Source organism: Oreochromis aureus, linkage group 10 (genome assembly GCF_013358895.1).
Source record: "Oreochromis aureus strain Israel breed Guangdong linkage group 10, ZZ_aureus, whole genome shotgun sequence".
Lineage (NCBI taxonomy): Eukaryota > Metazoa > Chordata > Actinopteri > Cichliformes > Cichlidae > Oreochromis > Oreochromis aureus.
The window spans coordinates 2,143,358-2,168,317 of NC_052951.1; the positions used below are offsets into that span (position 1 = coordinate 2,143,358).

Genomic DNA, 24,960 nt, shown 5'->3' on the forward strand with positions numbered 1-24,960 from the left:
AATAACATAGTCAAACTATAGAAAATTAAAACGTATCTAATTTAGCTGTAATTATGAAAGAATAGCAGTCCCCATCATATACACGCGCCTGTGATTTATCAGAGTGCTCGCAGCACGCGCAGGCTGGAGTACAGTCTGCAGACCGACCTCAGTCTTTGTTCGGTCATTGCTGCTCCACGGCACCCACGACATTAGTGCTTTTGCTTTCACAATATCCACAGTGTTCCCTGTGAGTAACGATGAGATTTAGGGTAACTATAATGGAGTGAAAGTGCCAAACAGCGGCAAAGACATTTCCACAAACGTGCCGGCACAATCCAGGACAAGTTCCTCTGTTATTGGCTTAGGACTCTCCCAGATCGTGCGGCCGCGGGGGCTGACGGTACAGTCTGACGTCTGAAGGCCTCCGTGGTGATAACTGTTTAAAACAGTACGTGTCATCTTAATGAGCCAGGTAAGGGCGTTCTTGTGAATTCGTGTATTTATGTTACACTTCTGTATAGCTTAGACGGACCAGTCAACACAAGGTTGTCCTGTGACAAAGTAGCCTAGCTTTTAGCTCTTAGCTTGCTAGCACTATGCTAAAAGTCTTTCCAGAAGCGAACGTACAACTGAATGAGTGTTAGCTATTGCTAGCTCATATGTAGCCTTAAAAAATACTCAGCTACGAGTTCGAGCGATTTTAGCCGAATTGCTGGTGCTTTAAAAGGCATATATTAAAGATTTTTGAGGGTGAGCCCAGATAATATTTTCACAAGGAGCCAGAAAACACTAGTTCATGTATTACTCCCAGCAGTTGTTAGCATTTGCTTTAGTTAGTGGCTATAACCGGTAGTTATCTTGTTTCTTTAGTGGCGTGTAACAGCTTTTGTTTGTAGTGACTAAACCTATGAACAAGTTATCAAACAAAAACATTACCATCAGCGTACAGGTTACTCTCGCGTTAAAAATGTATATCGAGGAATGAATGGTCACATTATGACAACCGTTAGCTCTGCAACTTAATAAAGTTTATGTACTGTTGAAAACAGACTAGTAGACTGTAGAAAAAAATGCATCCAGTTTTCCTCTTTAAACTGTCAGTTTTGTCTGTTTTCCCCAAGGTGTATGCACGGAGCGATGGGAGACAGTGCAGGGCTGCAGTTTGTCAGCTCCTATGCTTTTGAAGCCATGCAGAAGGTGGATGTAGTGCGCCTGGCTGCGTTAAGTGATCCGGAGCTGAGGCTGCTACTGCCCTGCTTGGTGAGGATGGCGTTATGTGCCCCCGCTGATCAGAGCCAGTCCTGGGCACAGGACAAGAAGCTAATCCTCCGCCTGCTCTCTGGGGTCGAAGCCGTCAACTCCATTGTAGCACTTTTGTCTGTTGACTTTCATGCCTTGGAGCAGGATGCACGGAAGGAGCAGCAGCTTAGGTATGACTTATTTTCACATGGTAACACTATACTGGCACAGTAGTGGGTTACAGGGTGGGAAAAGCTGCTTATCAGGTCATACATATACAGCTATGTTTGTTACTGTGTTTAAAAAAAAAAAAAAAAAAAAAAGCCTACTTGGAGTTCATTTTAGCAGTATACATGATGTACCGTCTCCTCTGCCAGGCACAAGGCAGGTGGCTCTAATGCAGAGAGCATCCTGGTGTCACAGCTGCAGCACGGCCTAACTCTGGAGTTTGAACACAGTGATCCCCTCAGGAGACTCCGTCTGACCCTCAGTGAGCTCCTGGCTATCATGAACAAGGTACAGTCAAAGCTCTACTTATAATTCAGTAAATCTCTGGACACTGACGATGATAACTGAGCATTCGCATTGTAGAAGTGTGGAACAAACATCTGACCTGGGACAGATGTGTATATGTAAAGAAATGGAAGTGTGAATCATATTAATGAGTGTCACCTGTGGACTACAGAAACAAGATTGCGCTGCTTTCTTTAATTCTTCGTTAAGTTTGAAATTTCTATCAGAATTACCCCTAAATCTCTGCCAGCTGCTCTCGCTTGGACTGAAATTAACTGCGTCTCAGTGCTGCTGTTGTCCTTTAGTAGATCCATCTTCATCTAATAGGGTGAGCTGGGTGATGCGTCCCTGTGGCCTGTTTCACATTCCCGTGTCGTTTCTCAGGTGGCAGACTCAAATGGAGAGTTTTTCTTAAAGTCTTCTGAACTCTTTGAAAGTCCCGTGTACTTGGAAGAGGTTGCGGATGTCCTCTGCATTTTACAAGCAGGTAAAAAAAAGTCCTTTTGTTTGCAGGTACATTACAATAGCATTGCATTTAATGCAGCAACATTTATAGATAAGTATGAAATGGAGCCCTCTTACTGCAAGTAATAGATGATATATTAGTGGTTTATATATTATTCACATAACAGAATTCAGAGCAGAGAGAACCTGGTGAAGAGACAAACTTTAGACCTCACAACCCCAATACAGTATGGTTGTTTTTTACATTTTTCTACACAGCCAAAGCACAGCATAGAAAAAAGTAGATCTGCTTGCAGTCACCTCTTAAACCACAACAGGAACGTGGCAAAGTGTTAAAAACATGCTGAAGCTCAAACACCAGTTGTTTACAGCACTTTGTCATGTAGCTGATTTCTGCTTGAAGAGGAGTCTGCAGCCAGCCACTCTCATCTCCCCCCAGCTTTGTCTTTTTCTTGTAAAAGGCAGTGACTTGCTTTTTGATAAATACAAAATGACTGAAAAATCTAAATAATCCAAATGATAAATAATCTACTGCTCCCGAGAGTTCAGAATAATGCAGCATATTTAAAATAACAAATATTTCTGTAAATCTAGTCTGAAAATAATCCGTTTCTTTGACTTTGCCGTCTGAAGTGTGTTTGGATTTTCTCTTAGAGCTGCCTTCGCTCCTGCCGATCGTGGACGTGGCCGAGGCTTTGCTTCATGTCCGCAATGGTGACTGGTTTCTGTGTCTGCTGGTTGCCAATGTTCCTGACAGCTTCAATGAAGGTAATTCATCTGTCTCACAACGCTGCACATTCTGTCAGCAGATAATGGAAGATAGAGTGGCTGATTAATCGACAGGAATAGTTGGATATAGTTAGTCAGTCCGTGTGGAGGAAACAGGACTTTACCTGAGATTACCTCAAAAGTTTCTCTCATAGCTTTATTATAATTACACACTGATATCTGCAACTATATGTGTTTTTCTTAATCCTATTCCTGGCAGCGGGCCGAGAGTGCAGGCATTTGTCTTTGACTGATGATGAACATTATTATTATTCTGTCATCCTGACTCACCGAGAGCCCTTTGAGAGGCTCTTTGGAATAAAACACTCACTGTCTCCTTATCACACGGAGTGTCAGAGTCATGTCAGGCGCAGATTTGTGCTGCGTAGCGGTGATCATCACAGATTCCTTTTGGCTTTGCTGCTGCAGTTACTCTTTCACTGCCATGAAAGTGCAATGAATTCATCCTTGGATGAAGTGTTTGTAAGGTTTGCCATGTTAAACACCAGCTGGCAGCCAGGCTTAACCCCGCCGCCTCATCAATGGTGTATGAATGATCCAGGAGTAGCACAGATGGAAACTAATTCAATTTCAAAGCGTTGCCATAATGCCAGCTACTAAATTTACTTTTAAACAATATACAGTGTGAAAGTGAAGGACAAGTATGCCGGCCTCTGATGCCAGAGAATTGATGTAATCATGATCTGGAAGTATTCAGATTATACAGTGTTGAAAGTCTGCATAGTTTCCTCCTCACTTACTGTAAGGATATAGTAAGCAGGAAGTCCACAGTGTTTAAGCGTGCCTCTGTGTTGTTGCAGTATGCAGAGGTCTGATTAAGAATGGCGAGCGTCAAGATGAAGAGAGCGTAGGTGGGCGGCGCAGGACTGAAGCGCTCCGGCAGCTGTGTCAGATGAATCCCTCACAGGCTCTCAATATCCGGGCTATGGTGGTAGGTATACTGTTAGTATAATCACAGGACTCTGAGCTCACACCAAAATCACACTTTATTTACAGCATCCCAAAAGTCATTTATTTCAGATGAGAGATGAGTTCTCTCATCTAGTAGCTGCTCTTTTTCTACTCTGGATGCACATTTTCTGCAACATTCATTCTGCTGCCCTGTTTTATCCCATTAATTATGCATATATAAAATAAAATTAATACTCGCACCAGCACATTTTGAGCATCTGCTCCTTTTTTATGAAGCGCTTTCCTGATTAAATGTTTGGATAGCACGACGGTTGTGTTTGCAGAAACATAGCCGCATTAAATATTGATTGTGATCTCAATATAATTATTTGCCGTTACAACATATCTTCCATAATTTTGCAGTTTCTCTTAGTAACAAATTTAACGCAGCAAAGCTCATCTGTTTCTCTGCCTCGCTAAACGTAGCACTGCTGGTAATGTAACAGTCATGCACAGATTTCAAGAATGAAAATCAATTTGATAGACAAATGTTTTGCTTACAACACTTTGTTAAATGATGAATAATTTGTAAGCTGTAGACGTTTGTTTGTTTTTAGCATCACTCGTTAGTTATTATAGACTTGACTAACGACTGGCTCTGTTGTGCAGGGAACTATTTTTCTCTGCTTAAATCAACTCACCTGATGTTGGGCAGTAAAAGTGATAGGATTTTGCTGTTTAGTCATTTATGTTGTGGTACACTTAGTGGCGCTGTCCCCGAGGGGGAGAAATGAGTCTTATTTCCTTCACTCATAGAGGTTACAGCACAAGGTCGCCTATTGAACGAGGCAGAAGAAATTCATTGCCTTGCTGAATGATGCATTAGCAGAACTCGTACTTGGCTGGACTTTGTGGTCTCAAACAATAAGGTTTGGGAATTGATGGGATCCAGTGCTGAAAATAATGTGTGGAGAAGAGCAGTGGAGCTCGCAGCAAGCAAGGTCAAGTAACACTTAATGTTAGAAAATGATGACGAGGAATAATGAATTTAAACAACAATGATATTTCGTTTGCACAGAAAAAGACGATGACACTAATGCAGCAATGCAGGCTTGTATTAGAGGGACACCCATATTGCTAGTAGAGATGGACCAATCCGATATTACGTATCGGTATCGGTCCGATACTGACCTAAATTACTGGATCGGATATCGGAGAGAAATAAAAAATGTAATCCGATCCATTAAATATCAGAAAAACGCCTCACAAAACTTGCGACACGGCGTAACTCGGCTCATAACCGTAGCACGTAGGAGCAGTGTGCTCACGTGATAGAGCGGCTGTGTGTATTTGGAGCCTCGCTACCAAACCAGCATTTCATCTCCGAGGAAGTTATCCCAGAGAGAAGTAAAGCAGGTGTGTAAGTTCATCTCTGAATGTTTGTAAAGCGTTCCCACGTTAAGCTTAACAACCGATATATGGAGCGACTGCCTCTCTCTCTCTCTCCTGTTGCTACTTCATGAAACTGATCAATGATCAGCTGATCGGCTTTTCTGTCGTGAGTCCGTCTCTCTTCTTTGTTTTTGGCCCACTTTGCACCAGAAAGAGGAAACCAGCGGCTAAACAACAGCAGCACGTTTAAGCTTGATAAGCTGTTGTTAGAATTTATTTAATATTACTTTCTACACCAGGATCCTTTTCTACGTAGCTGACGGCTGGTAACTGTGCAGGGGCGGATCTAGCAAAGTGTAGCCAGGGGGGCCGATAGGGCATGAACAGGGAAAAGGGGGCACAAAGACATACTTTTCTTTCTTATTCTCATTTAAAATGTCTAGCTTTTAATAAATAATTATCTGAATCTTACACCCAAAGTTTTAATCTGATGTAAAATGTATAGAAGTCCATTACTGTATATAGTAACTGTTAAGTCTAATATACCCTAGTAAGCTATAGTACTTTTTCCTTTGGGAAGGTACCATCTGTGCAGTCTGCAACTCTGTTGAAGAAAGATGTTGAATCTATTTCATTATTCTTGAAAAATAATTTATTTCTGTGCATTTTTTTTCACCCTGCATCAAATTAAAGTTGATTACGTCGATTAAGCATCATGAGGTGGAGGGTGGGGGGTGGTTCCCTTTTTTTTTTTTTTCGCTGGGAGTTTGCAACCCTATTAGTTAGGTTGCTTAATATTTCTGCTAAGTACTCTTTAAAATACCAGAATAGGGAGGATGGAGCAGGTTTAAGTTTATTAGATTGATCAGTGTTGCTGAACTATGAAATATTTTGGGTGCAGTGTATTTTTTACATACAGGTATAACAGAATAGCTTTAGTGTTGTTGTTTATTTAAACTTGAGTATGAACTTATACAAAATGCAGCAAGATATTTAAAAAAACAGTTACTGATTAAAAAAACACACAATATCGGATTCATATCGGTATCGGCAGATATCCAAATTTATGATATCGGTATCGGACATAAAAAAGTGGTATCGTGCCATCTCTAATTGCTAGTTCCCCCTTTTTATTTCCTTGATTTTCAAACCTTGTTTTGGCTCGTAATCACTCAGCAAGACAGCTTCTTTGCTCATGTTTCCCCTCGGTAAGAAAAGGAGCTATACAGGGGTCTCAAACTCCAGTCCTCGAGGGCTGCTGTCCTGAAACCTTTCCATGTGTCCCTGTTGCAACACACCTGAATATGGTTAGTAGCTCATTAGCAACACTCTATAGAACTTGACTGCATGCTGAGGTGGAAACCCCTAACCCTGCTCAAGTAAATGTAAGTGTTTGGAAGAATTCTAACAATACTTTTATTGCACTATGTTCATTCAGTTAAGAGCTGCTGTAACATGAATCAAATGGCTGAATTGCCACCTCAGCATGCAGTCACATTCTAAGGCTGTTGCTAATCTATTCGGGTGTGTTGCAGCAGGGACACATGGAAAAGTTTCAGGATAGCGGCCCTCGAGGACTGGAGTTTGAGACCCCTGAGCTATACCTTGGAGACGCATGTCGGGAACACATCAGCCCTTAGTGATAATCACACAAATATAGACTACTTATGAAAGAACATGATTAATATTTGATAGAATCGGTGACACTCTGTAATTGACTGTGGGTGCTCTGTGTGTTCCAGGTGGAGGAGTGTCACCTGCCTGGTTTGGGTGTGGCTCTCACTCTGGATTACAAACCAGATGCAGCAGATGAGGCAGTCAGTCCTCTAGTTTCTTATGTCAGCGGACTGCTGCTTGGCACCAATAGCAAAGTCCGTACCTGGTTCAGTATGTTCATTCGCAATGGACAACAGGTAAGGGCCCGGTTTACTCTCGTATTTACTGACGACACATAAACAGTCACTCCTGGAGGTGCAAGAGGTGGACCACCCAAAATGTCCTCAACATGCTGGAACGTTCCTGTGATGTTTTTAAAGAACAATAGACAGTAATACAAACACTCGCTGACATTCAAAATGAGATCCTGGTGGGAGCATCATTTGTAGCCTCCATCCTGTCTTGTGTTGCTCAGTGTTCAGGGCTCGAGTTGGATTGCCCCAAACATTCAAAATATCACAGCAGATATAAAGGAGATCACGAGTCTGTCTATCTGCTGGCATTTCTTGCAGTTTATGGAGCGCAGACACGCTTTAGTCAGCTTTTCACTGCAAATGTCATCATTTGTTTAAATTTCCCTTTCATAAAATGTTTGGGCTTTTTTAGGCAATAAAGCTCCTCTGAGGAGGAACGGAGGAAAGCCTCTGCTCGGCACTGGAGAAATGTCCTAAAATGTTCCTCCACGTTTATTTCATTTTTAATTTGTTCATAATTATTTCCTGGCAAGTTGCTGCTCATGCAGCGAGTCAGTTAATGATCATAATTATCAGATTTGTAAATGAACTTGGGAAAACTTTTAACAAGGTCCAGCGGTAACTTTTCCATGGAAGCATGAAAGTTCAATGGTGTCCTCTCCCCACTCGATCCTGCCAGCGTAAGAGGGAAAGCAGCTCAGTGCTGTGGCAGATGCGCAGACAGCTGCTGCTGGAGCTCGTTGCCATCCTGCCGCGTTCACGCAGCACCCACGTGCCCAATGATGGCGACGTGGAGGAGGAAGGAGGCTCGGGGTACTCTGGCCTCAGAGAGGAGCACGTGGTAAAGGCCAGCGCCCTGCTCCGACTGTACTGCGCCCTCATGGGTATTGCAGGCCTCAGGTGAGTCAAAGATCATGATAGCTTTTGTTACATTTGATTTTATAATCAATATTTTATTGATTATAAAATGGTTGAATTGTAACAATGTATTTTAATCGCTGTGTTTCCTTCCAGACCTACAGATGAGGAAGCAGAGCAGCTACTGCAGCTGATGACCAGCCGGCCTCCTGCCACTCCTGCTGGTGTTCGGTTTGTCTCCTTGTCTTTCTGCAAACTGCTGGCCTTTCCTACTCTAGTCAGGTACATAAAGTTTATTGACTCTTACTTTTAGATGTCTTTGTTTTATTCAGCCAACACAAACAGGTCGGGGTTCACAAGCTCTTTTTAGCTGCCGGTGGTCTTGAATTTTGATTTGCTGCCGGTGCCCGCTGCTTACCAAAAAGCCCTGTCGGTGTTTTTTGGCATTAATAGTATTCTTTTTATATGTTGACTGAGCATTATCCTCTGTGTGCCTGTGCAGCACTCCAGAGCAAGAACAACTGATGGTCATGTGGCTCAGCTGGATGATCAAAGAGGAGGAATACTTTGAAAGGTAAAAAAATTATAACAATAAAAAGGCATGACTTTATGGAGACGCAAAAGATTAGTGAGTAAAATTCATCACAGGAAGCTGTCGCATGTCACTGAGTTTTCTGTGACACACATGTTATTGTACTGAAGCTTTAAATGTTCATCACATCAGCTGTAATAGGATGATGTCTTTACAGAATTAGTGTATAATGCAACATAAACCCATATGTGAAGCATTTGTGGCACTTCGATCCAGTATTAGTGTATTCTATGCTGATCCTGTCTCCTATATTGTTAAACATATTATACACAGCTGCTGTTGGTGTGACCTCCTTTTTTGGTCATATGAGTCAGCAGCTTTGTTTTGTTTTTGTTTGTTTTTATTTTAATTTTTAAATTAAAATTAATTTCAGGAAGTAGTGCCAAGACCATTCACAGAGTTTGGTGTCGGTATAAGAAAAAGGTGCTGAGCTCTTTACATGGCAGCTTCCTCGCCAGTTTTGATTGGTTATAACTGGTGCTGACATTGACTGGTATATATCTGACATACATAGATAGCTGTATGGTGTCTTTTCTACTACTGCCATCCATCTTGGGTATTATTTTTAAACAACCACGGCATACTTGTCCTAGAAATATGAATTGCTAACCTGCCAAAGCTAAAACCAAAGCTGCCTGTAGGCTTATTACACATTTCTGTTTGGGCCTGTTCACTGTCTTTTTCATAAGATCCAGGATAGTGGAGATGGACATCAGAGGGGACTTTAAAGTCCAGAAGCTCATTTTGAAAATTGGACATAGTTATGTGCATCTCCAAGTTTGGCCCCTTGTTGTTGCTCCAGTGCTGATGATGTAAGTGTTGGTGTAGAGGATCAGTGGATTCACGCTAATCGGTTTGCTGGATTTGAACATTTCTTTACAATCAGCTCGATAGATTTCAGTGCCAGATGAAGAGGAATGAATAAGGAAAGGCAGATAATCTAAGATGCCTACACACTCTGTTTCCTGGCTCCTTGACCAAGTGACCGAGGAAACAAGAAGTTGAAAGTATTAAATCCTCTTTATGTATTGAACTTGTTCCTTGGAGGTTTGTTTTGCCTGTATGAAGTCTATATGACCTGTTTCAACAACTTGAGCATTGAATATGAATCCATGCTTTTGTGACTCAAGTCCATAAACCATCAATCTGACAGTTTTGTCTGACTAACCTAAAGGCTGTGAGAGGAAGGTTCGGGTGTGTGTGGGTTGATGTAACGGTCATAATCACTTTTATTTAAATTCTGTCCTGCAACATGAAGGCTTAACGACAAACCTAAATGTCTTCTCTCACTTGCCTCTCCTGCATATGTGTTTGTCTTCCTCCTTACAGCGCCGCAGGCGTTTCTGCTTCTTTTGGAGAGATGCTATTACTGGTTGCCATGTATTTCCATAGCAACCAGCTCAGCTCCATTATTGAGTTGGTGTGCTCTACTTTGGGGATGAAGGTAAGGTGGTAGGTGGGAGGGAGGGAGGCAGTGATCAATACATCAGTCTGGCTGACCAGCCACTGGCCCCTCTCTTCTGCTGCAGCAGTGGTGCATATAAAGACTATATCACTAATGAAACATTTGCAGCACACACGTATCTAGCTAGCTGCTCTACACCCTGCGGCCAGTTTTCAGTGTTATTACTTATTAAGTGCACTATTGTTTCTTGTCTGTGTGCTAAGTAGTTTCCCTGTCTCACTGTATTTCCCACTAAGATGTGTAATGTAATTGGATTTAGAGCCTGTTTGTTTCCACCCCTAGGGCAGTCCTCTCAATTCAGTGTTGTGCTTGCCATGTAGAATTTTTCTTATGAAATATGAAAAGAGGGAATTACAAAATAGCAGCGCTGCTGCCTACAGGCTGCTTTCACTCACAGCGAGCCTGCCATTCTGGATGTTTTTATAGTTTTTGTGTAATTCCTGCAGATTGCCATCAAGCCCAGCTCACTGAGCAAGATGAAGACCATCTTCACACAGGAGATCTTCACTGAACAGGTGTGTATGTATATATGTATATTACAAGCCCGTCATTGTGTATCGTTACTGGGCAACCACCATTTTTGTCAGTGGTTTGATTTAGATCTCTGACTCCACACCTCCATCCTTTCAGGGTTTTTTCACTGTTTACTATCAGACCAATGGGGGGGGGAGGGGGGAGGCCATTGATGATGACTTTGATGATTTGATGCTGAAACCTTTTTCATAGGAAGCACAGAAAGTTTGTGACTTTGGTTTGATATCTTTAGGTTATTACTGCTTGACACTGGCAAACTGTCACAGTGCACAAGAGTTTTCACACCAGTACAGACTGTTAGCGTCACACACGTCTGTCTGTCTGTTTCATGGGGTAAGCTTCTTAAACAGTGTTATAAGAGAGATCAGACACCTCATGAGTCTTGGACCAGTAAATCCCATAATGGCAACGATGGTGGGACTTTTAACCCTATTTTGTAGCAAACTTTTTAAGCTGTTTTTTCAGATTCACTTTGATATTAAAGTTAGGAGCTACTTTTGGCCGCTCCCTTATTTCCCAAGGATCTGCATATTTGATTTGGCACACATTTGATGCCCTTTGCCCTTTCTGAAGCTGCCCTCCCATTTATCTGGCATTGGGACTAGGAGTGCACTTGGTGGGGGTTTATCTCCTAACAGAATGAAATTAACCATCATTCACATATATGGTGAATGTGTTAACCACGGCACCACGGAGCAACTATACTATTATGATGATTCAAAACCTAGAAACTTGGCCAAAGATGATGGTTGGGCCCATGCTGCTGTTATAAAAGTCAATTTTCCAGTGAAGGAGCGGTACAAAAGAAATGTGGCACAAATGTTTATACAGTCTTTACATTTCTGAACTGTTAACAACAATTGTATGACTTTGGCTGTGCAGGTGGTTACAGCTCATGCAGTTAGGGTTGCAGTGACCAACAACCTAAGTGCCAACATCACAGGATTTCTGCCCATTCACTGCATCTACCAGCTGCTTCGGAGCCGAGCCTTCACCAAGCACAAAGTGTCTATTAAGGTAATGCACACGTTATGGCTGATTGTGACTATCGCGTAACTTTGTACTACTGCACAGTTGTTTGAAACGTCGTTGCCCTTGTGTGTGCCTTCTAGGACTGGATCTATCGCCAACTCTGTGAGACGACAACACCCATCCACACACAACTTATTCCCCTAATTGATGCTTATATCAACTCCATCCTTACTCCAGCTTCCAAGGCAAACCCAGAGGCCACCAACCAGCCAATCACAGAGCAGGAAATCCTCAATGTCTTCCAGAGCTCTGCAGGAGTGAGTCGCTAAATCTGCACCCTTACAAAATACCAGTGCATTGCATTTTATTGGTTATTATTAATTTTGTTTGAAACATAACTTCACTTTCATAATCCTTAATTTTGCTCACTTTGATCTTCGTAGTTTGGAAATAGGTTTGTAACCGTTATATCCATGTCCACGTTTGCTGGTGATCTCTTTAGCAAGCGGATGGTAGTCGAGCAGGACGGCAGCGCTACTCTATCACCACCCAACTGCTTATCCTGTACTACATCCTGTCTTACGAGGAGAACCTGTTGGCTAGCACCAAACAGCTGGGTATGTATGCGGCTGTTTCCCAACAAAAACACTGCGCTGTGTTTGGCTTCCCTTTGTGCTCTTGGCTCACCTCCCTCCTGCTTCTCATTTTCTCTTTCTGCGCCTGTCTGAATTGCATCCATTGTCATTTTCCTCACTGAAGAATGCATTGTGTGGATGATGAAGGGAATTTGTCAGCAAGTGAGAAGAAAAAGGAACCTTTTGTCCTTTGTTAAGTTGTAGGAGATGCTCTGGATGTGCAGTCATTCATCCTTTTCTCTCTTGGCACTGAATGTTGGCTGCTTCATAGAGAATAAATGGTTGGCTGACAAAGAGCCAAGTACAATGGTTGCGGGAGCAAAGCTAACTAGGACAGCTGTAGGTTAGATTGAGCATTAGCAGTTAGCCTAGTCAGTGTTGATTCTCTCCCATGACGAGCTCTCCTCTTGCCCTTCATTAGGCCAGATTTATGTGAGAGTTTATGCCCATCTCTTTAATTGCTGTGTTTACCCAAGTGCTCTCTCAGCCTTCAAGGAAGGAGTAATGAAGCCCATCAGCAGTGGTAATGAACCCACGTCAATGAAAAATCACCTCAGCTTCTCGAACGCATCGGCACAGCGGCTCTGGTGTCCTCACACAATCAAATAAAACATTTATCCTCCATCTCGTCCTTATTTTGCTTCACATTTTCACTCTGTTTAGTATTTAATTTAGTACAGTTTCTGTGATTCACTCACTTGTCCCGTTTTCCTCTTTTTTTATGTGTTTTTTTTAAGCCCTGATGCAGAAGAAGCCAAAGTCCTACTCTGCAGCCCTGATGGACCAGATCCCCATTAAGTACTTAGTTACCCAGGCCCAAGGGCTGCAGCAGGAACTCGGGGGTGAGAGTCAGTTTTGGTTTTTTTTGTTTTTTTACTAAACACATGGAGAAAAACCCCCAAAAGTTATAAATGATTTGATTATTTTAGACTGAACGCAGTTTCTTCACTGATCCCAGGTCTGCATTCGGCCCTACTAAGACTGCTTGCAACCAACTACCCACATTTATGCCTTGTGGAGGACTGGGTGTGTGCGGAGGAGGTGACCGGTACCCTGCCCCTGTTGAGGAAGATGATGCTTCCTAGCAACACCTGTAGATACACCCAGAGACAGCTTCACCAGGGTGAGCACAGGAAATTTAAGATGTAGCTGCTTCATTTAAGTTAAAAATATTAAGAGAGAAACATTTTAAAGTAATAAAAAGCCCAGACAGATAATTGATAGCTTTACTAGCACCACTGAGTTGGGCGAGTGAAATGTCAGATTATCTGTCTTGGGTTGGAATAAAATCATGTATCAATCTGTAATCTTTGTGGTTAATCTTTTATGCTGTGTTCACACAGCTGCTGAAGGATCAACAGTTTCAGTAGATGTATGTGATGTGTAGCTACATCCAGACGCTGTGTGACGCTGCTCGACAAACCGCAGAGAGCTGGCGTCTCGTTTATTTGGCCCCTGTGATGTGGTGTTCTCGTGTTTCTCTGATCTTCATTGTAGTAGTTTAAAAGAAAGTTGTTTGAACTGAGTGATGGTTACATACTTGGAGTGTTGCAGAGCCTGTCCCTTCACCTGAACACCTTACTCCATTTGTAGGATTTAATCTTTCATTTACATTTTTCCTGTCTGACTCTTGAAATGCATCCATGCTGCTATTGATTAACCTAAAGGGACAATCGCACAATAATTCTCTAGTGTATTTATGATATTGTGCTGTACACTTGTTGTACACTGATGGAGATGCAGCCAAAGTTTTGTACCTCAGAGATTAAAGCTCATGTTTTCCTCCCAGCCTTCCAGAAGTTGCCATCAGGTAGTCCCAGGCTGATGCGTATCCTGGAACATTTAACACTGCTTTCACCTGGAGACCTGATCCCTTACGCGGAGGCCCTCACAGCCAGCATGGCTCTGCTGCTGGAGCCTGCTGTGCCTCGTCGTATACTACAGACCGCCAACAAGCTCTGGATGGGTCTGAACACCGTGATGCCCCGCAGGTACGTGCTCCGGACATGCAGTCGGGAATTTGTGCCTTAAAGCATTAATGGAATCACTTGAGTAATTAAAATTGGTCTAAAGAATTTTCTTGTCCTCACTAATTAGAATTTGACATCACTGAAGTGAATGAACTCCTGTTGCTGCTGCTGGTTAAATTAAATTCTACATGTTTTCAGTAAAAGGCTTACAGGGGTGTTTGTTGCTTCCTCTTCTAGGACTGTAGACAGTTGCTGGGAGGCTGAGTAAATACGGGACATGAAACCTGTAGAGCAGGAGATGTTGCTCTTAACTGTCAGCTGTTTATTCAGTGATTATTGTATAAACAGATCAAACGCACTGAGGTGAGCGACCTTTGTGAACTCTGTGGACAGATGAGGTTAACCTCACTCTGCTGCAGGGCTCAAAGGAGCATAGCTACCACTGAACCAACAGGAGCCTGTTACAAGACGAGCTCAGCCAGGAAGACTGAGAGGGAGATGTAAGGGGTTGTTGACCCCCCCCTCATATATTGAATCTTGCAGAGGGACAGATGAGAGAGACTGGTGAATCAAGGATGAGGGCTGCAACTTCACACAGGCCCACTGATTGATGCCGGTGCACGAGCTGCACGAAGGCTGGCGAGAGCACCCTGCTGTTTAGAGTTTAACGTGGGTCTGAGAAGATTAGGGTGAAATGCTGCACAGAAATCCATGTCACACTATGTTTTTGTAGTATTTGAATATTAATCTTCCAAAATCAAAGTATTTAGAGTGGGCGTAATGCTGTCAGTTTTACTTAGAGCAGTTTTAATGTTGTCCCTTAACAAGGCAGTGTTTCTTAGTTCTTAGCCTTAGTTCTTTAAAAGCCGGGTACAGTCGGTGCTTCAGTTAACAAAACTTTGTGTGGTGGGAATGAAATTGTGTGTCTGTGTCACAGGCTGTGGGTGATGACGGTAAACGCCCTCCAACCTTCGGCGAAGCTGCTCAGGCAGCAGATGTACACCCAGAATGACCTGATGGTCGATCCTCTCATCGTGCTGCGCTGTGATCAGAGAGTATACAGGTGACTACGAAAAGCCACGCATGGACTGAAACATGCAGTCTCAGACATGTTACAGTAGGTGGGCTTTCATGTGGTCCACGCTTTCACTGAACGCAATTGAAGAATTTCTTCTTATACAAAACATTAACCCTTTCAGACCGGTCGTAACTTTTGCGTGACTGTTTTTAAAGCCCGGTAGAATTGCAACCACGTAAGCTAGCGCAATAATTTTTTCTGCATATGAAACCGGAGGAGTTGTACTTACATTTTATGCATTCAGCTCGTCCTCGGTCACGGTTTCCTTCCACATATAGCTTTGCAATACTTGTGTAAAAAGCACTTGCAGCAACAAAAACATAATATTCCAGAAACACGCTTTGCCGATCCGATCAGCTGTTCATAGTAATGAGATGACACGATACCACTTTTTTATGACCGATACCGATATCATAAATTTGGATATCTGCCGATACCGATATGAATCCGATATGGTGTATTTTTTTTAAATCAATAAAACTGTTTTTTTAATATCTTGCTGCATTTTGTATAAGTTCATACTCAAGTTTAAATAAACAACAACACTAAAGCTATTCTGTTATACCTGTATGTAAAAAATACACTGCACCCAAAATATTTCATAGTTCAGCAACACTGATCAATCTAATAAACTTAAACCTGCTCCATCCTCCCTATTCTGGTATTTTAAAGAGTACTTAGCAGAAATATTAAACAACCTAACTAATAGGGTTGCAAACTCCCAGCAAAAAAAATAGGGAACCACCCCCCACCCTCCACCTCATGATGCTTAATCGACGTAATCAACTTTAATTTAACGCACGTGTTTTAAAAAATGCACAGAAATCAATTATTTTTCTACAATAATTAAATGGATTCAACATCTTTCTTCAACAGAATTGCAGACTGCACAGATGGTACCTTCTCATATTCATAAAGCCAGGACGGTTTGCCACTTCATTTTACCCGTTAAAGTGAGCTTGTAGGTCACATTCACAAAGGTAGCATTGTTTGGCACTTCATTTTACCCGTCAGAGTATTTTTCTAGCTCTTATAAACAAAGGTAGGACGGTTCGCCACTGAATTTCGTGTTGTGCGCATGCGCAGAAACAACGGGTAGGATGGTTTGTCAGGTAGGATGGATTCCCAGAACATCGCCATTACCTGCCCAGAATCGGAAGTGACGTCATTTTCATGGAAAGTGTTTCTGGGAGGCTTAGAACTCAAATTGCACTGTTGGAAATGGTTTATTTTGATGCACATGCTGGTTTTTGCAAATTTGCATCATAATATTTATTTTTGTTTTTCCTGCAGTATATAAAAATTGGTGTATCTCAAAAATAAAACTATGAAGACACTCAAAATAAATTTCCTGCGGTTGGAAACTAATTTGTATTTACAGTTTTGAGGGATAAACCTCTGAAATTTCTCTAACTAGAAATATGAGTAAAAAAAAACAAAAACGATTTTCAATTTTTTTGTAGTTTATTGCAGTGTTTTTATGTAGTTACTATGGACTTAATGCATACATATTATTAACATTTAGGCTATAATGGTTGTATTGATGTATAGAAACTTGGCACTACAGCATCTAAAAATACAAAGATGAGCTCTGGCAGACGGTTCTATGGTGGGTGTTAAAGGGTTAATTGTCAGTTAACAATATTTGTTTTTGGCCAGGTGTCCTCCTGTGATGGACATCGTCCTTCACATGCTGAATGGCTACCTGCTGGCCTCGAAAGCCTACCTACAATGTCACCTGAAGGAGACGGCCGACTTCGATCGACAGAGCCAGACTGTGTCGAGCCTCGGTGTGCCGGGACAACCAGACACGCCGGAGGTCACCAGGGAGGAGCTAAAGAACGCTCTCTTATCTGCGCAGGTCAGAGCTTTATAGGAGTGCTTACCATCTGACAGCATATTCATTGATTCCTAACCTTTTTTCCTGTATCACGTTGTTTCTTCATCCCTCCAAAATATTACACTGCAAAAGTTGCAAATCTTATTTTTATGTGAAATTTCTGTCTTACTGGTGTTTCAGTAAAACCAAAAATGCAAAAAGACACTAAAGTGTAACGGTGGGCCATTTATGCACAGTCATTATAAATCCTTGTTTTTGTTCAACTGCAGGACAGCGCAGCAGTGCAGATTCTTCTGGAGGTGTGCCTGCCAAGCTCTGAAGAGCAGCAGCTGGGGGCCACCACAGACAGCCTGTTGAGGAGCATTCGGGGCCCCGTGCCAGGGAAATCAAAACAGGGAAGCCTGGGGCCTGCTGCCAAGGGGGGCGTGGAGGCTGCGGAGCCAGAGGGAGGTTTGCTCAGTGATTTGAGGGAGGTGCAGTGTCTCATCTGTTGTCTGCTGCATCAAATGTTCATCGCCGACCCCAACATTGCCAAGTTGGTCCACTTTCAGGTAATATATTGTGAAAATGCTGGCAGGTTTATGGTGCCATTAGGCATAGCTGTATCTTGTAGCTTCCTTCCACATTTTCCTATTGAAAGCATTGCAGTCATTGATAATGGATTGCACCGTAGAGCAGAAAATACCTTCAAGTGCGTTTTTCAAGAAGATCCGAATCATATTGACCCCATTAGTCATCAGATTGTGCCATGGCGTAAGTAATAAGTGAGTGCAGCGCTCCCAGGAGCAGCAGACAGCCATATGGTGGACTTCATCAAACCAACGCTTCCTGTCACAGTAATCCATCCACGCTGCTGAGCAGAAGCTGCTGAGCAGAAGCTGCTGCAGTATGCATCGGCGCAGACGCATGTTTACGCTAGCACTTGTTTACATAGACGACTGTTTGAATAAATGAACTGCTTATTTGTGGTTTCTTGCTTATGTTGCTAGATTAATTCCAAGTTTCCTGTTTCCTCTTGTCTCCCTGTCTGCCAGGGTTACCCTCAAGCTCTGCTGCCTCTAACTGTGGCAGGCATTCCCTCCATCCATATCTGTCTGGACTTCATCCCAGAGCTGCTGGCCCAGCCCCAGCTGGAAAAGCAGGTGAGGCCTCCCAACCTCCCCTCTCTTTTCTGGCTTTCACTCCTAGACTTGCCCTGGGTTTGTGCCAGAGCCTCTCTTACACTGTTGGGCTTTTATTTATTTATTTTCTCCAACCAGCTCTGCTCGCTGCTCTGCTGAGTGTTTGCGTATTTGCTACATAAATAAATGTATTAAATGTCTCACTGTTGTTATCATGTGTCCCTGCAGATCTTTGCAATCCAGTTGCTATCATATCTGTGCACCCAGTACGCCCTACCCAAGTCCCTGAGTGTGGCCAGGTTGGCCATCAGCGTCATGGGTACACTTCTTACAGGTCAGTAAACATCCTGTCTTTACATCTTACACGGTTATGCATTTGGTGATATACTTCTTCTTTTAGTGTGCATCTTTTCATCATCATGTCTGTCAAACATTAAATCTGCTCCCAGCAGGCTGCCTGCATACAGTACAGTTCATCTTACATAAATCAGCTGTTGGCACACAGATGTTTTTATCCCTGTGTTTAGCTGCCATCCTCTGGTGTTTAGCTGTTAGTGCAACATTATTTCTCTGTATTAACTGTTTATCAGCCTTGTGTATAGTGTTAATTGTGTATTTGTGTGTGTGTTTTGCTTCCTAGTGCTGACTCGTGCCAAGCGTTTCCTCTTCTTCATGCCCACCCTGCCATGCCTGGTGGCTTTCTGCCAGGCGTTCCCTCCACTCTACGATGACGTGGCAGCTCTCTTAGTACAAGTGGGCCAGGTTTGTTCTTCGGATGTGGCCACCAAAGCCAGGGACATCGATCCCTTTATCGCGCGTAAGTATGATTACTCATTTTCTTGGCAGAATAATGTAACCGTTGACACAAAAATATTTTGACACAAATCATTTTGTTCATCTTTTAAAAATCCAGATGTTGTAATTAAAGCCATCTGATCATTTCTGTCCTAAATGTCTAAGAATTGTGAGAAAGATCCTTCATCATTTATTAGCTTTGATGTGTTTGAATGTTGCCTTACACATAAAGACCAACCGCCAGTCTGTTCCTCAGACTGAGGATTTGAAGCTCGGTATTGGTATCACTGCTGTTGGACCTGTACTCACTGTAGATGTACAGGTCATGTATTTCACTGGATCTAGTAAATGTGTAGATGGAGTATACCTACCATAGACATTTAAAGGTGTTGTCCACGTATGCTACTGCAGAGAAGGTTAATCTACTTTAATTATTCAGAATTTCTGGATGCTTCGATTGGACATAGAATAATTTGTTTAGACAGATGTGTAGATGAGTTTAGATCTACCAGTGCTAAAGAAAAACATTTGTTTTTCCACTCAGGCTTGCAGTATCTTAAGGAGAAACCGCTGGAGGCTGTGGTCTCAGGAGGACGCCCCTGCAAGCTGACTCTACCCCAGAAGACAGCAGAGGAGCTGGGTGGGGCTGACCCTGATGTCCAGCTCTGTTACTGCATAGAGGCCACCTTCATGGACATTATCAGCTGCACCCTTCACGGACTATAGAGCGAACACACAGAGACTCTGGAAGGTTCAAAGGGACTTGACTTAAACCAACAACTCCAAACACTGCCTCTGTGATGATTTGTAGAAAGTAAAAAAATGAAAATGTTAAATGCTTTTGGGGGTTTTTCTTCGACCTCTGTAAGCATATTTTTTAAGCTTTAAGTGTTGTGACCTTTTTTTCTCAGGCACTGAAAAAATGTTGCCTTCAGATGTGTCGAGTTTTGTAATGTATTTGTTTGTAATAAAACAAAGGAAATATCTGTCTGAGGTTTATTCTGCAGTGGGAAGTTTGGATAGATGTGGCCTCTTTTCAGCATAAATCTAAACTCCTGGTTCTGGGTTTCCTGCCCCTTGTATATAATTAAGATTTTATTTCTTGTTTTTACTGGAAATAGTTAACTTTCTTTTTTTATGCAATCAAAAAAAGACCTTTCCAATCCAGTTACAGTTAAGTCTTAGGAGTTTCACAAGTTTTTGACTTTAACATTTTGTTTAACACAAGTTCACAAACATCAAAGAAGAGAAAGGGACGACTGGAGCAAACGAGTCGGTTCTGTTGGATATTTTTACAATAGTCTTGATAAATACCTGGAAAATACAGAAGAACCAGTTCTTGTCAGTTACAATGTTTCCAGTAACTGAAGTCATTAAATGGTTTATTTGGTTTACATGAAATCTTTGAGCACAAACGTTGGTGTCGTGCCCTTCTGCTAGAACAAACTTAAAACAAGCAGCTGATTTCAAAGACTTTGAATATGCTTAAGTGCTGTTTATCTAACATTCACACGCTTCAGATAATAACTTTGGGTTTTGATTATTAGATGACCTGCTGCTAGCATGTGTATAAAAATACTGTCCAACTCTTTAAAAAAATCCTTGTTCAGGCTTAATCTTAAGCCAAAAAAAGAATTATGTTTTTTCTAATTCTTGAGCTCAGGCTGGGCTTGACCCCCCGAATGCCTATTTCTTAAAAATCTACAGAATATACTGTTGTGTGCACTCTAATCCATAGCTGCTATCTCACATGTACCCAGGGAAGCATCAGAATATCATCTGCAGGCCTCGCGGGCTGATATCAGCCTATCAGGAAATAAGATGGCATTTAGTGATGTCAGTGGCTGATCTGTATCTGTCCTGTCACGCTGCTGTTGCAGTAGGTAAATGTCCAAAGATGTCGAGATAAAGAGCTGGGAGGCTTTCAAACTATTTTAAATGTGGAATTATTTCACTTTCCCAGCACAAAGGTGTTGATTTGAAGTTATCATATTGTATTCTTTCTACTCACTCACTGCGTTAGTTACTTCACATTTAGTGTATGTTGTTGCTGCTGTGCTATCCTGACAGGTGTATCCTGATAATTCACCAGAGGGCAGTCTTGCCACACTAAAAACAACACGTCCACCCCATCAACAGCCATTAATTACAGAAACCTCGTGGATTTAGTAGTAAGGAGTCAGAGAGGAGTTTTCAAAGTTGATACACAAATATAAAACTGTTACTGTCAGAAGTTAAGAATGTAGCCACCCTGTGATTTACAGTAATATGCAAAACGCTGCTGGAGGATTTCACATATTATGTGTCAGTACACAGTGAGTAATGGTGTCACCGCTGTTTAAACGACCAGAATTACTGCACATAAAATACATACCAAGGAATTTTGGACATAATTGCACCGGCAGTCACGTGTAAATGAAATATATGAAAACAAACTGGTAGATGATATTCATCATGTTTTGTAGCCTTTTAAGGGAAGAGATGTGAGTAAGTTACAGGCACAGTTTCTCTGTGTTTGTGAATCTATGAAGTGCTCTGCAGCAGTTTGTTGTGCTGCTGCAGTTTCCTGGTGCTGTGAGAGATGCCTGAAGCAAGTGAGGGTGAAATCACAGAGCAGTTTTGTTTTCACTGCTGTGCTTGTAACATCGAGCGCACAAAAATACAACATCTTGCAAACTGCAAGGAGAAGGGTGCGGCGAGGGGAGAAGTAAGAGCGATGTAGTTGCTCAGTTCAGTTTGACAGAAGCTGAAGAAAATAAGAATCTCCAGGTAACATTTATTGTGTTTCATGCTGATTTGGAAATGCCAAACGACGTTGTAATTAGAGTCTGTCAGCAAGTTGATGATAATTTAAGAAATGGTAAATCTGAATGTGACACAGAACAAAAGTGCTCCAGTTCAGACACAAAGATATTGTGTTCTGTCGCAGGGATGTAGTGCTGTCGACATAACCAGACCGTCACGTCTTTTAAAGAATGATATTTAATGAGGGAAGTACCAAAACTACACTTTAGGGCTGTTACTGATACTTTACAATAATCACAAGTAATTTGTCACGGCATCTTTCAAACAGCACAAATCCAGTCACACGTGTTTGATCGCACGTTTAAGAGCCGCAGAGTTCACACTGCGTCTCTCACTGATGTACAAAGTTAACATTTACAGTAACGATGCAGCGGCTGCTGATTATCTATTGTGTCTCATTCACTTTGCACCGACCAAAACTTCAGAGATCAAATGATCATTTTCAAATCATCAGTTTTACATTCAGTGCATCAGCATTAAACAGCAAACAGGCAGCAGCTGCTGCTGAGCATAGAGACTAACCGTACTGGTAAAACAGTTTCACAACATGCTTTTATGTCTTTAGAAATCTCTCCGAGATCACTGAAGGGAAAGTGGCTTTCTTACTGTACTTGTCCAAGTATAATTTTGCCCACATTTTCACTTCACGTTGCTTTTGTTCACGTTTGTTTCCTATTTGCTTTTGTTTACTTGCTAGTAATAAAAGGCAAGCCCTTAAGAGTCAGCACATCTCCCACTCCAGCTTGTTACAAGAGTCGCTGAGGTTAGCAGAGCATTCTTTCCTTGTTTGTCTCAGTGGCTCTTAGAGAGAAAGGCACTTCAGGTAAAATGCAGTAAAACGCCCACGTACTGCTATGACTACGGCTGAGACATCCATGTGAAGGACACTGCTTGGCTCTCTGTTGCTCTTCGGTTATTTGACTTTTCAGTCTGTTTGAATTTGGAAAAAAAGACATTCTCTCACACAGAAACAGTATTTTTTACACTGGTGAAATAAAATCAGCAGTCTGCAGTGACTTTTCCAAACACAACTCTTTAGCACTCTTTTTACATCGTTTCAAATCATATACAGCAAAACTGAACACATCCCTCTGCAACATCCAAATATTCAGAAAGAGTGTGTCTTACAGTAACTGTAATTTGAAATATTTCATGGAAGCACTAAAGCACCTTCACTTAGTTAACTGCTGTTTTATTTTGGTGTGAGTTTCTAACACTGGGAGCTGCTGGCATGTATTACTGAACTCTGCAGGTGCTCACATAGAAAGCCCATGTTGATCTTTTGGATATTGCATCGTTTCTCCAGCGTACTTTAACCTGTGTGGCGTGCTTCAGGGTGCCGTGTCAAAAGCTTTTTAAAAGGCCGTCTTTGGTCTTCACAGAAAAGCTTCATCTGAAATGCATTCAGGCTGGCTGCAGTAACTCAAACACAAATCAAAATCAAACTGTTACATTAGTTGTAACAGTAAAGCTCGCTTGGTTCAGGTGGAACTATCCACTCGCCATAATGCTTAAGGTTTGGCCCAGACACAAGTGCGTCGGTGCTGCTGGTGATCGAGAGAAAAGAGACACAGAAATGCATTTTCCACTTCCAGCGTGAAGACAAAGAACGATGACAGTGAGTGTGCTTTACTGAGCACAAGTGGATACATATCTTGGAGCTGGCGTCCACATATGTGGACATCACATTTTGAGCTGTCTGGACCACAACATTAAATTTTGCTCTACAAGGGCCTGAAATCCACTTCTCAGAAACGACATCAGGTAAAAAGATAATTCTTTGTTTTTACATTCATCAGGTCCCAATCAGCCCAAATAGCAAAGAGAAAAGAAAAATGCTGCCATGAAGAGTTCCTAAGTTGGGTTCTTGGGAGGTTTTTTTTTTTAGTGTGGAAAAGGACTCATCATCACACCCAACTCAGCAAGGACAGGAAAAGGTAACGGCGAGAAGAGGAAAACTACTCTGTAAATGCGCATTAAGCTGTACTATACCATTAAAACCAGCACACAGAAATAGCCTCCATCCCCATGTGGACTGTGTGTGGGAGATGCTGACACGAAACCATAATGACGCAGAATAAATCAAATATGAACACAATAATAAATAAACCACTGATATTATAAATAAATAGGATAAAAAAATCATGTTGATTGACAAACTATCAGTCACGAGTAGAGACGCTGGGCCTTTGCTGAGCCATGCTGGATACTAAACACAGCTTATTGTTGCTGCAGGCACGAGAGCTTTAGAGCACTGACAGCAGTCACATGTTGATCTGGGTGGAGGAGTTATTGACCTCGATGATTACCGACCTTTTTAATCACCAACTGCGGCACCAAATGAGAGAAAATTTGTAGATTAGGTGATTTTCTCTTTATCCACATTTCTTCCATATGAAAAGAAGTTTGTTTTGCACGATCAAAGAGACGAGCGAGATGCCCCCCCCCCCACCCTGTCGTCTTCTGCTGGTGGCAGCTGAGGGAATTGATTACACGGAGCAGGAACACTTTGTCAGGCCTGAATGCGTTTTTCACGACGTGTTGCCGGGAACAAAGGGACACTATTAAAGCTTTCGGAAAACCCTCTAAAAACTTTTGATTTCCCTCTCGGTTGAGCAGAAAGCGTCAGGAAGACTGCGATTGAAAATTAATTGGCAGCGTGTCAGTGGTGTATTTACATTTTGTTCTTTTAAAGATGCAATTAATTACACGAGATGAAGAAATCTGCAGAGAGATGAGATGCGTAGCGCTGGTTGCTCTCCTCCCTGCAGACTGTCTCTGCTCTGAGGGAGTGTAGGCAGGCTTGCCAATTAGACACACACTAAAAAACCCAACACTCCAATGTTTCAGCAGGTAAAAAAAAGAAGGGCCTAAATTTAAATTGCCTGGAAAATCAATGTAATAGACAGACGGTAGCGTGTAGTTTTCACATTCTGATGCTTCAAGCTATACGAGGAAGATGTAAGGAGAATGTTCTCTTTCAAGAGTTTCCTAACTCCTGGAAACTGCTGCAAATTAGGTGCAGGGCTGCCACGGCAAGTGTTGTGTGCAGTAAGTTAAGCTTTCTTATTTCTTCTCCTTTTTTTGTTCGCCAAATGAGGTGAACTTCAGTGC

General features: G+C 42.1%; 1 protein-coding gene across 2 annotated transcripts; it reads left to right on the top strand.

The window, feature by feature from the left end:
• Nucleotides 1-121: 121 nt before the first annotated feature.
• On the top strand, nt 122-20,027 carry ints2 (integrator complex subunit 2). 2 transcript variants are annotated; one of them, XM_031748057.2, is made up of 25 exons: nt 122-454; nt 1,104-1,412; nt 1,599-1,737; nt 2,119-2,221; nt 2,854-2,967; nt 3,789-3,919; nt 7,014-7,184; nt 7,861-8,081; nt 8,196-8,321; nt 8,542-8,613; nt 9,961-10,075; nt 10,543-10,611; nt 11,513-11,647; nt 11,743-11,919; nt 12,105-12,219; nt 12,975-13,079; nt 13,196-13,360; nt 14,027-14,228; nt 15,145-15,270; nt 16,945-17,146; nt 17,395-17,676; nt 18,160-18,267; nt 18,475-18,580; nt 18,887-19,063; nt 19,586-20,027. In XM_031748057.2, exons 2-25 carry the CDS (start codon nt 1,108-1,110, stop codon nt 19,765-19,767), a joined length of 3,648 nt encoding a protein of 1,215 aa, XP_031603917.1. In that variant the 5' UTR covers nt 122-454; nt 1,104-1,107; the 3' UTR covers nt 19,768-20,027. The 2 variants fall into 2 exon arrangements, with proteins under 2 accessions (XP_031603917.1, XP_039474397.1); XM_039618463.1 differs by lacking the exon at nt 122-454 and adding an exon at nt 507-732.
• Nucleotides 20,028-24,960: the final 4,933 nt, after the last annotated feature.